Source organism: Schistocerca nitens, chromosome 9 (genome assembly GCF_023898315.1).
Source record: "Schistocerca nitens isolate TAMUIC-IGC-003100 chromosome 9, iqSchNite1.1, whole genome shotgun sequence".
In the NCBI taxonomy this organism is placed as follows: domain Eukaryota; kingdom Metazoa; phylum Arthropoda; class Insecta; order Orthoptera; family Acrididae; genus Schistocerca; species Schistocerca nitens.
Window position 1 is genome coordinate 382,952,006 of NC_064622.1, and position 15,765 is coordinate 382,967,770.

The 15,765-nt window shown below is 39.7% G+C and overlaps 3 protein-coding genes across 5 annotated transcripts in view; 1 reads left to right on the plus strand and 2 right to left on the minus strand.

The window, feature by feature from the left end:
• The window catches only part of LOC126203318 (zinc finger protein 665-like), an 85,527-nt gene extending 81,977 nt beyond the window's left edge, over nucleotides 1-3,550 (minus strand). Inside the window, exon 1 of the mRNA XM_049937584.1 lies at nucleotides 2,464-3,550. Coding sequence (XP_049793541.1) covers nucleotides 2,464-3,492 — 1,029 coding nt within the window. The 5' untranslated portion in view covers nucleotides 3,493-3,550. The remainder of the gene's footprint in view (nucleotides 1-2,463) is intronic.
• Nucleotides 3,551-3,635: 85 nt separating this feature from the next.
• LOC126204251 (uncharacterized) lies at nucleotides 3,636-5,855 on the minus strand. Its single transcript, XM_049938642.1, has 2 exons — nucleotides 3,703-5,855; nucleotides 3,636-3,653 (listed from the first exon to the last, which is right to left on the minus strand). Exons 1-2 carry the CDS (start codon nucleotides 5,731-5,733, stop codon nucleotides 3,636-3,638), a joined length of 2,049 nt encoding a protein of 682 aa, XP_049794599.1. The 5' UTR covers nucleotides 5,734-5,855.
• A 2,186-nt stretch (nucleotides 5,856-8,041) lies between these two features.
• Nucleotides 8,042-15,765, plus strand: part of LOC126203182 (vacuole membrane protein 1) — a 95,055-nt gene continuing 87,331 nt past the window's right edge. Inside the window, exons 1-2 of one of the 3 annotated variants that reach the window (XM_049937422.1) lie at nucleotides 8,043-8,421; nucleotides 8,581-8,862. In XM_049937422.1, the coding sequence (XP_049793379.1) occupies nucleotides 8,647-8,862 (216 nt within the window). In that variant the 5' untranslated portion in view covers nucleotides 8,043-8,421; nucleotides 8,581-8,646. Of the gene's footprint in view, nucleotides 8,422-8,580; nucleotides 8,863-9,247; nucleotides 9,395-15,765 lie in introns of those variants that run through there. The other 2 variants (XM_049937424.1, XM_049937423.1) reach the window with 2 other exon arrangements.

The following is a 15,765-nucleotide window of genomic DNA, read 5'->3' on the forward strand; positions in this document are numbered from 1 at the left end:
ACCCTTGTCTTTTATGGGCAGTGCTTTATCCAAACAACTTCAGGCCATCTAGTATTTTTCGCTGAGGTGAATATTCACATTTAGGGCTTAGGAGATTTCATAAGAGGACACACATTCCTGCATGGATCAGATTCATTGTAGACCACCAGTCTGCTCAGAGGCAGCAGAATTTTCCTAATCTGATCTGGTTGGGTTAAAGCTCTATATCACGGGCACTGTCTTTGCTTGCATGTTTTGTGAAGCTATGTTGACAGTGAAGTATGGTGTGCCAATAGCTGGCTGTAAATACTAGTGGGCGGATGATATTATTAGCAACGCATTGCGATAATCAAATAATATCATGATTATAGCTCTTTCGAGGGAGGGGGGGGGGTGGCGAGGAGGGAGGACAAAAATATTCTGCCTGAACCCATATTCACAAACTAATTTGCGATGTAAATGAAAAATGATTCATTCCATGCCAGAGCAATTTATTGTGCAAATAGTCCATGGAAGATAAGACTAACTACTTCTGAATTAAAAAATAAACAGCCGTCACAATTTGAAAAGTTTACGAGATAATCAGCATCACAATCACTTTATGGCACATGACACAGGGCCACAATGAAGAAACAAATGAATGTGAAACATAAGTAACATCTGCTCACCAGGTATCTTCCAAACCACTATATTACCCAACAGAAAGTACATAATGGAATAAGAACAGTACTATGAGGATAGCATGCTAAACACTATACAGAGGAGATGACGAGTCACAGACAGCACAAAGAAGAGAGAGAGAGAGAGAGAGAGAGAGAGAGAGAGAGAGTGTGTGTGTGTGTGTGTGTGTGTGTGTGTGCAAGGGGGGGGGCAGAGAGGGGGGGGCGCGCGCGCCCACACACACACACACACACACACACACACACACACACACACACACACACACGCAAACGATCACTGTTTCTAGCAGCTGTGACTAGAATGCAGACTGAACTGTGCCAGCATCTGATGTGTCCAGCAATCTGGGGCAGGTGTTGGGGATACAGAGGCAACATGGGGTGGTGAAAGGGAGAGATAGCAAAACAGGGGTTGGGGAAGGTGCTGCCTATGGGGGCATGCAGGGGCATGGTGCACGGTGGAGGAGGTAGGTGCAGGTGGGAGGTTTGCGAGGAGCAGGAAAGTAGAAACGCGTAAAGAAGACTGTTGTCTGCACTGGCAGAATAGAACGCCATGTGGGGGCTGGAGTGGGAGCAGGAAAGGGCATAGGTAGGTGGAGGACAGGGACTAGTGCAGGTTAAAAGCCTGAAGAGGTTATAGGAATGTAGGATATATTGCAGGGAGAATTCCCACCTGCGTAATTTAGAAAAGCTGGTGCTGGTAGGAAAAATCAAGATGACGCAGGCTGTGTAGCAGTCAATGAAGTGAAGCACACTGTGTTGGGGTGCTTGTTCAGCAACTGGATATTCCAACTATCTCTCAGCCCAGTTTGTCAGTGCCCATTGATGCAGTCAGACAGCTTGTTAGATATCATGCCCATGTAGAAAGCAGCACAGTAGTACCAGCTTAGCATGTAGGTAACATGACTGCTTTTACAGATAGTCCCGGTGGAAGATAACATTCTTGCAAATGTGCAACATGCATGCCACACACGTCACTCATATTTGACTGAATCTGCTCATGTTTATTGATGTTGTGGTAACATGTAACATACCAACCAAATTGTTAGTCTCACAGGAGGGGAAATTGGCTCCTCACAGTCATCGCCAGAGCAATAGTGTCATCTACCCTTCTGCAAGCTAAATTTCAAAAGTTGCAACTTATTTTAAGCTTGGTATTGGTATGATGATAATCCACATAATCAGTATAATGACAACCATACAAAGACGACAAGTAGACCGAAGAAGCAACTGCAAAGGACTAATAACAAAGTGAAGAAATTATAATGTGCCAAAGGTAAAAGTAAGTCTGTGCAAAAACAAAAAACAGAGTATAATAATGTATAAGAAAGAAAGGAGATGAGTGCATGCAAATGCATGTTCTTAAGCAAGAAGCCTGCAAATCTTTGTGATAGTGAACACTGAAATGGAAAACCCACGTGTAACTAATAGTGATATGCTACTCACAAAATCATATGACTGATCGGGTCAACAGAAATATTCGATATTAGTGGTCAGCTTTGACCAGTGACATCACCTTTTCGTGTGCATTTTCACAATTTGATTGTTAGCTGGGAAAGCTAATGAATGTGAAAGCAAAACACCTGGCTGTGGTGACAGACTGATCTGTAACTTATGCTTTTTGAAAAAAAGTCATCACCAAAATAATAATATAGTTGCCAAACTGCTTATGACATTAGTCACATACTTCTCACACCACTGGTCAAAGCCAATGACTAGTATTGAACATTCCTCTTCATCCAATGCATCCCACATAGACAAGCAACTCAATTTTGGTTCTATTAAATAATTACAGGAAGACACTTACCTTACTGGCATACACCCGCTGACAGATACAGCACTTGTAGAAGTTCTCAATCTGGTCTTCATGCTTCAGAACGTGATGGTCATTTCTCTCTTCTACACTCCAGAATCCAATGTTGCAATGTCGACACTGATATCTGAGCTCTTGGGGTGGTGATTCACGTGCGCTTTCTTTAGAGTGGGCAGAGAAAATATGCTGGCGTAGAGCAGCTTTCACACATGATCGAATAGCACAAAATGGACATCCGTATTCGGTTGTACTTTCTGAACTGGAACTAGCAGGTGGTCCTTCATGCAATCTTGTCATATGGTGGTCTAAAGCAGTCTGGGAGCCAAATGATTCACCACACTGATTCACATCACATGTGAACTGACGAACACCATAGGTAGACACTGCAAATCCATGCGAAACATTCATGTGGCGTGCAAGTTCGGGTGCACCATCTTCTGTGACGAACTGTCCTTTACAGATTTCACACATTATTTCTGCTGGTGGTGAATGGGTTTTGTTTTCCTGGTCTCCTTGATCTGCCTTTTCTACTTTCACCTGCACATCACTGCTTTCATCAGTCACAGCTGCTGTGGCCAAAGTATTTTCCGGTTCTGTTTCTCTCTCTTGTGCATCAAGTTGTTCTCTTTTCACGGAGATGTTTAGTGAACACTCTGCATCATCACATTCATCATCACTTGTGTCTGTAAACACACATTCAACGTCATGTGGATCAAATTCTGCTTCGGCAATATCACTGCCTACACCACTACTGCCACCTCCCGGTTTGAGCTCCTCTGTTGCTGTGCTTTCATCCTCTTCTGTGTATTCATTATCAATTGCATCTGCCTCAGATATTCCAAACTCTTCATCTGATGACTGCAGATCACTAGACGAGTCATCAATTACATCATCATTTACTCTGGTTGAACCACTTCTTTCATCATCTCTTTCTTCTACCACATTTAACTTAGCTTTAAGTTGTTTACTACTCCTGCAAGACTCCCGTTTCTCTTTGATACTCACTCTAGGAAATGAATCCATTGATGTTGAATTACTTTCTCTTACATTTGATATGTCATCATTGAACACATCATCAGTTCCTCTGATTTGTGAAGTATCAGTTACAGATGAAGACAAGTCTGGTGTAGATTTGGTTTTTTCTTTGTCATCTCTTGATGAAGCCTCTAATGTTTCTCTCTCGTCTACGGCAGGCAATTTGTTGGAATTACTCTGAAATTCATCGCTAATTACTGAAGTATCCTTTTCACAAAGTTGTTCTCCTTTGTCATCTGTATGTTGAAATGAATTACTGCTGAATGTTGAATGGTTCTCAAGAAGCTCCAGTGCAGCAGAAACACTAATCTTATGATACTGAAAGTGTTTAAAAAGGAGATTAATATCTTTCATGATAGTTGTTAAATCCAAATCACAAAGAGTGCAATACACAAATAAAGTCATTTTAGAAGACCTGCACTGGAAGATCCCATTCCCAACACCATTTCCCTGCAAAGCAGGGCAATCAGGTAAGCAATTATGTTCCCTTTTCAGATGCTCCGCAAAAAGCTTTTTATCAGCAGCCACCAGAGCTTTGCAGTATGTGCAGACAAAAATATTGTGTTCGTGCCAATAATGTGTTGACAATTCCACATCCTGAGAGAAACTGGCTGAATCTGGAGAGCACCCGATGCGGCATGGTAACTTTCCATGCTCTCCAAGCATATGAGCATTTCGCACTATCACATTTGGAAACGCCTGTTCACAGACACGACACACACTCAGTCCACGGCAGAAAAGTTCATGAGCAGACTTTGGCACAAGCTGTGTAAATGAATTTCCACACACAATACAGCACAGTTGACTACTTCGGTTTTCATCAATAGTTAATGAATTCCCTGAGATAACAGAAGACTCTGGCACTACAGACAATGGAGTTTCATCTGCAGAATGCTGAAAACTAGTGGAAGTAGGTGGCGTGCCTTGCACAGAAATAGAAACTCCTTCTCCTGTCAAAAGTTGCATTAAACATGGTAGCGACACACGATGATATGAAAAGAAATGTCCAAATGTCTCACTTCTCTTACGTTCTTTGCCGCAGAGGTTACAAGTAAAGTTCCAAACAGAGCCACCACTGCCTATTTCTGTTCCCCAATTTTGAAAAATTCGTATTCTTGCTTCACTTTCCAACATGTCTTCATTTGATATAAAGTGTTTCTTTCTGGCATGTGTGCTGTAATAGGATTTTGGGCGCACCAGAACTCCACAATACAGACAACTTTGTACATCATGAGAACTCAGATAGTGTTCTGACAATGATTCAGAACTTGGAAGCTGAGATTCGCACATATCACATTGTAAGGGTAAGTGTGTCCTCACAATATGCACATCCCGCATCTCAACTACATCAAACAATTCTGAGCAAAAGCGACAATAATGCATGTTATGATTCATAACTAAATGCATAATGAACTTTTCCTTTGCAAAAAACCACTGCCGGCATATTTCACATACAAAAGGGTGTTTGTTAGCACTGCTATTGTTACCAGAAACTGAATCGTCTTTGTTTGCTTGCACTGGTTGGTTTTCTCTGGGCACTTGCACCATTGGCCGGATCTGTGATGTTACTACATTTGAGGTGGCACCAGCCAAAGATACTGGATTTGCAGCAGTTCTGGTTGAGGTACTGTTCCCAAGGTGAGGAAAAGCTGGAATGTTATGTGACCAGGTCTTGCTGTGATCTAACGGAGGAGCAATATCACGTATATGGTCTGATGCCAGTGAATGACCAATGGCAGGTGTGGTGGCTGGCTGGTGCAATGTATGTTGTCCAAGTTGTTGTTGATGCTTCTGTTCATGGTGGTGGTGGTGTTGCTGCTGCCGTTGAAGATGTTGTTGCTGCAGCAGAAGGGCCAGCTGTGGCAACTGAATGCCCATGGCTAGAAATGGGTTCAGTACATATTGGCCAAGGCCACTTCCTGAAGAAACAGATGATCCCTGACTCATGAGGAGATCAGCACTGGCTACTTCTGGTACTGGAAGCCTCATGCCAATATTACTGCTGCCAGCACTACTGCCTGTCAACTGTTCAGCTTGCAAGTCCTTCTCTCTCCCCCTGTACCCTTCATCTTCCAACTCCTCAATGTTTGTCCCTCCATACCTGTCAAGTTTCCTAGCTCTATCACTTCCTGTAACATTTCTGGAGAGTATTTTACTTTTCTTTGGGTGAAATAAGGGGAAACTAGTTCTCTCCAGGCACCCGTCTCTCCCCTCATGGTCATCACTCATTCTTGGCAACAACTAGTTACAAAAGGCATAACCAGTTGTGACTTAAAAAGTATAGTTTCCTTTGTACGTTCATCAGATGGTTCTATTAGGCTGTATTTACAACAAACAAACTGAACCAATTATCTACATTTATTCTTTTGGAGTGGTTTGTTTAAAATGAAATATCCTTTCTTGGATCAGGTATAGATACTGCTTTAAAATAATAGTAATGTATATAACAAGGCAATTATGACTTGTGTAAAATGGGTTTTCTTTACTGAGGATGAATGACTGAAAGAAACCTATTTAAAGAAGTGATGCACCCAGTATGTTAGTCTTCTTTGGTATTCAATAGAATTGTAAAAGGAATTAGTTATCTAGTATAACAACATTGTAAAAAATTACTTTGTCCAACAGAACAAAGAGTGAATCTGTCAACAATAACTATGGAAAATATGCTTTGTGTGTGTGTATATATATAAAAGAGAGATATAGTTTGTAGTATATCTGTTTAAAAAATTATCCCTGTTTAACTATTGTAACATAAAACTATAAACATCTGCATGTAAGACAAAAAAGGATTATATAATAAGGCATAATATGTTTGTGTTACTTGTACTGGCTTTATCTGTTCCTGAATTCAGATTCCTCTTGATAATGTGGACTAGTAAGGTCCTTTGACTATGAAAAAAATATTTTATTGGCTTGTCCCTGAGAACTAGTTGTATACATTATGGTTAAATTGTTCTCTTTTTCAAGATTTTGGCCTCATCTTTCTTTCCCCCATTTCTTTTTGCCTATCATGAATGTAAATAAAAACTTTTCAACCCAAATAAAACGAATTTTCTTCTCATTTTGTCTTCATATGGAGGGGGCGATTTCCAGGACTGAAACAAATATGAAAAAAACAAAAGATCTCTATCAATACCGTCCTGTTGTGAACTGGAAAAAGTTTATAAGTCATAACAAATACTAAGTAAATGCACATGTCATTTTTGATAATACATTAATAATAATAATAATAATAATAATAATATTTCTTTCAATTTCCTTGAACAAACAATTTTAAACAAGGATCGTTTCTCAGGGCCATGAGAGCAAGCTATGTAAATATTATAGCTACTGAAAAGTACGATGGTTTAGGTACTTAAATTACGTTCTTGGTAAAATAAAACTAACCTGGTTACAATCTGACAACATATTATACATTGAATTTAAATGTAATTAAATTATATTCAACACTTTCTAGCTCTCTCTCTGTGCGAGAATACTAGTTCAAGGAAACACTATAATCAGGTACGATCAACGTTATTACCGCACAAACTCACTATACATTGACATACTTCGAATGATGTGATTTAAAGCACAACAATCACAAACTACAGCGTTTATAACCTACAATTTACCACAAGCGTCTTGTCATGTCAACAGGACAGCGATGTTACCGGATGCAGCGAGTATTCTTACATTTGCCGTAGACTTGGTAGCACAAGGACTTTTTGTCGTCATAGCCGACCACATCAAATAAGCAACAAATTTTCAAACGTTATTTGGAAGCTGGTTTTTAGATTTTCGTAAATTACGGTGTTTTTGGCGATCTAAACCATTACATAATTTTCACTTTCCACCTTGGCCTCATTCCACTGCGTCCTCTTAAATAATGTCACACTTGACGCTCTAAATACGACTGTGACGACCTACTGAATATTTCTCTGGTATAAAATATTGTATGTTTAGTCATTCAATAATTTGTATACAATTTATTACTCATACATTGTGATTAATCTGACCACGAAATTTGAAACACGTATTAGCACATTCTTTACTCATAAGAACATATATAATACTCAGATGTGTCATGAAAAGAATTACAGATACTACCATTTAACACAATATATGCCTTTTTCGCTGCTCTAGCAACACGGGCCTGGGTTCAACTCCAGGGCTTGGCAGCCATTATTCTGTTCTTACATTTTGAAACTATGTTTGGTATATATCACTGCATTTGTAGAAGCAATAGTTTACATACTACGAAAATACTTCCGTGATAAACTGCATTTCAAATCGTGGTGACAACTTACCAACCAGCAAAATGTAAACATTAGTATTAACCTCCCACAACCCTACACTTTTGACCTTTGCCCCATACAACAAAAACACTAGCGCCCTCTTCAGATTTGCGATACTTCCGCTCCCCCCCTAGAGGAAAAGTGATAATCGTGAACGTTATATACACTTAGGAGGAGCTTTCAAAATGTATTTCGCTTAGGAAGCAATAAAGATATTTTATTTCGTTTATTTAATTTATGAAAAGTTAAAAGATAAAGCAGAATATTCGGACTAAACACGATAATATTCGGATAAGTGGTGCGTTTTCAAATAAAATAGCACATGTGATATTCCCTGTCAGTTTTTATGAATGTATAATTTATACATTACTTTACTTGTTAAAAATTCTGGAACGACTTTCGGTTAATATTGGCAACATGTTTGGCCAATGGGTTTAGGTGTGAATTGTGTAATCACAGTTGCTTTGTACAATCAACGATTATGATGACGTCTGCTGTATATTCAATTTTGTAGTTTTGATCACCTGATGTGAGCGATGTGTGGTGTGTGATGAAGATTGTGCTTTTTCATTTTAGACTATTTTTACTATGCCGCAGCGAGAAATAATCTAAGTTGTATACGTTTAAAACACGATAAGAGGTAAATAAATATATTTCTCTCAGCGCGTTTGTATATTGTTGGGAAAATTATTTTTTACTATGCCTACACGAGTTGCTAGTAACAGTAAAATCTTTAAAACTGGTAGCATGTATATTAACATGTCTAAAATACTAACAGACCTGTATCTGGTGGTTTTAGTTGCATGTACTTCATGGTGGAGGAAGGTTAGCGTATGAGAGGAAAGTAGTAGAGTAATGCTGAGTAATGGGCACCAAGAAGAACCCATCTCAAAGCAAAACTAAAGTCTCTAACAGTAACTTCAGAAAGGGCCAAGGATATTTGTCACGTGCTCACAATGAGGCTGGTTCCTCATCTGATGACAGAACTGATCGCACGGAATTTCATCACTTGACTAAAGAACAGCTTAAAGCAGAATTGAAGAAACGTGGCTTAAAAGTGCATGGGAGTAAAGCGGACTTGGTATGCCCAACTTTTATATGTTGCTGTGTAGTTACTTGTTACATTTGCTACGTTGTGGTTCTTTTATTTTGGAAATGCATGTGTGTTATTGTTGCTACAGAGTTTTCTGAGCTAGTATTTTGTGGGAGGTAATGAAAGCCCTTAAGGTATGCAGGTTACAAGAGCAACCATTTTTTTTTCTAAATACTGTATATAAAATAATTTATAAACTATCATTTCTCACAAATATGAAAGAAATATTCAAATGGTAACTTTTTCGCTTGTAATTGCTCAGACTTTTAGAAACAGCTAGAGCTTCATAATTATTTGTGTATTTGCCCATGGTAGTACGTTGTTTTATTTCTGAACAGGGTCTTTATCTCCATGTCTGTGACCTTTGCTATCAGTGGTACTTAATCGAATACTTGACAGGCCATGTAATATCTTTTCTTACTGAGCTGGCAAGTGTATTCTGAAATGCCTCTGAATATCAGAAATGAGTGAGTCGCCAGATATCGTGATAGATATCCCAGGACTGTCATATAATTGCTCTGTAAGCAATGAACATAATTCATTTAATATAGATCTGTGTGTCCTATTTTCCTGCAATATTAGCTAGTCTCGTGCATAGTCTTGTCATTGTTTACATTTAATTTTAGCAACATTGTCTTATTTAAATTAAGTAAATGCAAATTACAACCTTAAATTGGTGCATATATAAACCACTGTAAAACAGAATAACTCGTGTCTTAATCTGAGAAATATTTATTATTATTATTATTATTATTATTATGTTGTTTGAACAATATGCAATTAAGATGGGCAGACATGAAAGTTTGAGCTCAAATAGTCTGTACTTGCAATGCAGTTGTGTTAATTCATACATATAATCTCTGAAGCTTGTAAACATGTTGGTGTGTGGTTAGGTATTCAAAATGTAATGTTTTTTTCTTTCTTCTTTCTCCTGGCCTTATTCCAAGTGTGATTTGTTAGTATCAGTGATAGAGGGTTGCCAGCTGCCCTCCTGTCACCACCATGCACCCTGCCCCCCCCCCTCCCCATCCCTCTCTCCCCCACGGGCGTGAGACGTGCTTCGGTAGCTCAGATGGTAGAGCACTTGCCCGCGAAAGGCAAAGGTCCCGAGTTCGAGTCTCGGTCGGGCACACAGTTTTAATCTGCCAGGAAGTTTCATATCAGCGCACACTCCGCTGCAGAGTGAAAATCTCATTCTGGATTTTGATATTGTCTGAATGTTTGATGATGAATGCGTACGTGTGGGGTTCTGTGAAATCCTTGCCATTTCCAGTGAAAAGTATTTACCGATAGCATTCAATAAAAAATGTAGAACAAATGTGCTGGCCGGTGTGGCCAAGCGGTTAAAGGCGCTTCAGTCTGGAACTGTGCAACCGTTACGGTCGCAGGTTCGAATCCTGCCTCGGGCATGGGTGTGTGTGATGTCCTTAGGTTAGTTAGGTTTAATTAGTTCTAAGTTCTAGGTGACTGATGACCTCAGAAGTTAAGTCACATACTGCTCAGAGCCATTTGAACAGTTAGAACGAGTGTACAGTAATTCCTTTTGTGTTAGTTATGAGGATCATTGGGAGCACTCGATTCTAACTGTCTTCTTTGACCCGTGACTTACTGGTGTTGTGTGTAACGTGTTAGAACACTATGGCGGCGTATTTCTGAATTTGTTCATATCTGTTGTATTTGATGACACCCTCTGGTGATGGATGTTATACATTAAGCTAAACATGTGCATTTGATCCTTGGTTTTCACTGTGGTAACACGGATTAGTTTGAGTTTGGGTAGTCAGTGCTGTAATGTGGATTTGTAAGTGTTTGCTTTGTTTTCAGTGTGTGTGTGTGTGTGTGTGTGTGTGTGTGTGTGTGTGTGTGTGTGTGTGTCCGTCCGTCCAACCTAGATGGTTTTGTTGGAGTCTTTTGTTGGCAAGTAACTTTTGTTTTTAATTCTTCTGTTTTGCCTTTTTTATATTATTTTGGTTGTGTTTTAATTAATGTAGTGAATATGGAGGGGTTCTGGGTGTTTGTGTTGTTAGGGTTTTGGTGGTGCTTTGTGAGTTATGTAGGTATATGAAGTTCGTGGTTTTTTTTTATTTTATTTAATTTAAATAGCTATATAGGTCAAGGTAAATGTCAGACTCCACTTTTCAGAGTTGTAGGTTTTTTTTTTTATATTGTGGGATTGATTTGAGCTATATAGGTGGAGTGAAGTGTAAAATTCCTGTTGGTTTTGTGGGTGAAGCATTATGTTGCAAGTTGAGATCATTACTATTATTATTATTAATTTTTTTTAATGGATGGTGCAATGTGTTATATTGGTATATAGCCAGCCGTGGTGGCTGAGCGGTTCTAGGTGCTTCAGTCTGGAACCGCGCGACCTCTACGGTCGCAGGTTCAAATCCTGCCTCGGACATGGATGTGTGTGATGTCCTCTCCAAAGAAAACAAAATAACATCTAGACACCACTCTCCATCCAGTAACAACCTTGTCAACCCCATAAACAATACCCACAACCCTATCCCCCCCCCCCTTATACCCAGCCCCCTCAACTCCCTACCCTCACTCAGCATATACATCCTCCCCAGAGCACTCAAAAAACACAATAATCCTATGGAAATCTGTTCTGCCAGCAGTAATCATCTAAATGAGATTGCAGGTTGGAAGAGCAGCTCTTCCCCCTTCCTATAACAAATTTAACTGCCCCATAAGCTATATACTGTTGTTAACTACTAAGTGGTCATAAAAACTCCACCTCAAACCATTATAAGATGAAAATGCATCTGACAACAGTACTACCCTCTTCAATATATTTCTCAGTAAGCCCCACAATTGCCCTCATAACAAGACTCTGCAAAATCCTAACTACACAGACAGAATACCCCCATCCACCCCTGCAAAATAAAGCACCTCACACCCACAAACCAATGTGAATACCATCCCTCTCATGCTTCCACTTACTGTCCTGCGATTCATCAGTTTCAGCAATGATCCCTGGCCCGCCCTACTTGCCCCTGTACCTCATATACTCTGAACACCCCTCAGTATAATAAGCAAATCAATCTAAAACAGTTCTAACACTCACACCAATCTCATGCACACGAAAATTCATAGAGGACCTGTAACAAAAGTAATATGTAAGCAACACAATCTCCCTTACACCAAACCTAGATTTCTCAAACTAGGTACCACCACATATTAAAAGCCAGATGATGTGCTAACAATGTCACATGTATAGAACCCTGGTCCAAGACACTGGAAAGCTCAACAACTTCATGTGCTGCCCATAGGCATGGCGTGTAACATATTCTGGTATTAATCCAAAATGCTGTAGAAACTTTATTGGTGACAGCATATATTTACTCATAGCAGCACATAACGAAAAACTGGTAAACTTATCAGTTATATCCATCTCTAACAAAAGCTCAATAAAAAATATTAAATTTCATTCTGCACAACAAGCACCAAACTAATCAAACCCAACAAAAGTGCCAAATACATAAACCACAGGAAAAATTAACAGTGAAAGCAAAGCAAATGCTTCCAAATCCATGTTACACCACCAACTATCCAGACTCCAATAAACCCATGTTATCACAATGATGAAGATTCAAATGAACCCAATTCCATATGTTAAACTCCACACGTCAACATCCACCACCAGAATGTGCCACCAAATACACCACAACATCAACAAATATGAACCAACTCAAAAATACCATGCCATACTGACGTCACATACACCACAATTACATCATGGGTCAAAGCAGATGGGTAGAATTGGATACTTCCAATGACATTCCTGACTACTGCATATCCATAAAAGAGTGATATACAAGATTACCAAAAAAATCTTTGTTCAGGATGGCAATTAAAGCAGTCAGTTCAAGACTTTGTTTTACTGTCAAGATGCTTTACTGATGACTGTGTTCTAAATGCTATGACATAACATTACAAGTGACTTTAACTGAACAGTAAGAATATGAAAACACAACTTTTCATGGCAATACACTTTGGCTTCAGAGTTGTTGCTGAATCGGATTTGTATTTGACCTCTCAGTGACTTCCTCTGTCACCATTATCAGGACACTTCATTAGGTTGTTAGATGGCCAACTAAGTGAAGTACATAAATGCAGTACCTAAAGATTCTACTACACTCTCCTGAAAATGATGAAGGAAGTCATTGGAGCGGGAAACCGAATACAAATCTGATGTGGTAAAAGCTCCCTGAAGAAGATACTCCTCAACAGAAAGAACTCTCTCATAGTGCAGGTGTAGAGGAAGAATTGTATTCCTTGAATTAGTCAGCTATAGAGGTAAATTTTTGTCCAGTTAAGAAACCAATGAAGTGGAGTCATAAGCTGTGAGCATCAAGAAACTGCAGAGAGTACACAAATGCAAAACTGACTGCTCTTGGAAGTAGGAATTCCACCTTCAGAGGGAAATTAATCAAAGGATGTTAGCACAGTTTTCCAGCTATTGATATCATAAATTAATTCGACCATTGGATTGTGTGCATACTAACAAGGGAACCTCCCCATCGCACCCCCCTCAGATTTAGTTATAAGTTGGTACAGTGGATAGGCCTTGAAAAACTGAACACAGATCAATCGAGAAAACAAGAAGAAGTTGTGTGGAGCTATCAAAAAAATAAGCAAAATATACAAACTGAGTAGTCTGTGATCAAGATATATAACAATAATGTTAGTACTACCTCAGTAGCGCCGTGATCCTGTGGTTAGCGTGAGCAGCTGTGGAACCAGAGCTCCTTGGTTCGAATCTTCACCCGAGTGAAAATTTTAATTTTTTTATTTTCAGACAGTTATCAAAGTTCAGGCACACACACACACACACACACACACACACACACACACACACACACACACACACACACACACACACACACACAAAATATCAACTTCGCTCTCCAAAATTCCAGGACATGTTCAGATTTGCTTGGACATATGCAGGATTTGACGGTCTACCCGCGGAAAAATTTGAAAAGTTAAAAACATATGTTTTGACAGAGCACAGGGAAAACTGTGCGACTGTTGCAGTCATTTGTTGCAGTTTATATGACAAACTCTTATGTTTTCATCACTTTTTTGGGAGTGATTATCACATCCACAAGAAAACCTAAATCGGGCAAGGTAGAAGAATCTTTTTACCCATTCGCCAAGTGTACAAATTAGGTGGGTCGACAACATATTCCTGTCAAGTAACGCACATGCCGTCACCAGTGTCGTGTAGAATATATCAGACGTGTTTTCCTGTGGAGGAATCGGTTGACCTATGAACTTGCGATCAAATGTTTCCGGTTCCCATTGGAGAGGCACGTTCTTTCGTCTACGAATCACACGGTTTTGCAGTGCGGTCGCAAAACACAGACACTAAACTTATTACAGTGAACAGAGACGTCAATGAACGAACGTACAGATCATTAAAAAAAAGTAAACTTTTCACTCGAAGGAAGACTTGAACCGAGGACCTCTTGTTCCGCAGCTGCTCACGCTAACCACGGCGCTCGTACCTGTATACTGTCCTTGATGTTGCCTATGTTTCGCATGGACTACTCAGTTTGTACATTTTGCTTATTTTTTTCATAGTTCCACACAACTTCTTCCTGTTTTCTTGATTGATCTGTGTTCAGTTTTTCAAAGCCTATCCAATGTGCCAACTTATAACTAAATATGAGGGGGGTGCGATGGGGAGGTTCCCTTGTAAGCTGAAAAGGTGCATCTTCTAACAGCTGTCCAGGGGTCCTTTTCAAAGAAAACAGTTTTGCTCCATATACCATCTGTATCAAAGTACATGGTGGACAGAACAGGAAAGCTAAGCTCTGTGAAAGGAATATATGGAAGACCAGATCACATAAAAAGTGCACTTATAATGTCAGCGCCTTTTCCATTACGTACTGATGATGGCCATGGTTTACATGATGAATCATGGAAGCCAGTACTTCTGAATGATTTGTAAATAAAGTTAGCTGACATTTTCTTTTTTTAGGTTAGAATGTAACTACGTCACTGGAATTACCAGCATATCAGAAATAAGATGTACGACATCAGTCTGTTATAATAATGTTATTTTCTATTTTTGTGTTGAGATTGATTGGCTTCACCAACTCAAAAGCACATTGTCACACACCAACCTAACCTGGGCCTTGCGCCAAGCTATAGGTCCATCTGTCAACAAATAAATATTAACATCAGAAAGCAACCTTAATATTCATGGCAATCGGATCAGTAAAAGTTATTCTGTCACTCTCCATATCGGAAACAAATATAATAAGTTCATATCTTGTGCCAAAAGAAACCATTACATTCAACCATTCTCATTGGTACAACACATTACTACCCTGAGGGAACTCCCCCCTCCCTCAAGGCCCTCACCATTTTGTGGTGAGCATGTACATGGTTACCACAAGTCCCAAACTTTTGCAGCATTGCTTCCTCTTTCTGTGTTGCAAACCTACACTTCTTCTATCTCTTCGCTCCTCTACTTTCCGTCAGATGGTCCTTTTGGTGCAGACCCTGCTTGGACTTGGCATACAATTTGGGTCTGAATTGCCGGCCGAAGTGGCCGTGCGGTTAAAGGCGCTGCAGTCTGGAACCGCAAGACCGCTACGGTCGCAGGTTCGAATCCTGCCTCGGGCATGGATGTTTGTGATGTCCTTAGGTTAGTTAGGTTTAACTAGTTCTAAGTTCTAGGGGACTAATGACCTCAGCAGTTGAGTCCCATAGTGCTCAGAGCCATTTGAACCATTTGGGTCTGAATTTCTAGTTTCACTCCCAGCACTATCTTCACCTTCTGTTAATGATTATATAGTCCACATCATTGACTTTGACCTGCCATCTTTTCCAAATTTTACAAAAATGAATGTCGTGCAGGGAAGGACGCTG

Excerpts from the sequence above, each read along its gene's own strand:
- LOC126204251 (XM_049938642.1), bottom strand. The coding sequence starts at position 5,733 with ATGAGTGATGACCATGAGGGGAGAGACGGGTGCCTGGAGAGAACTAGT.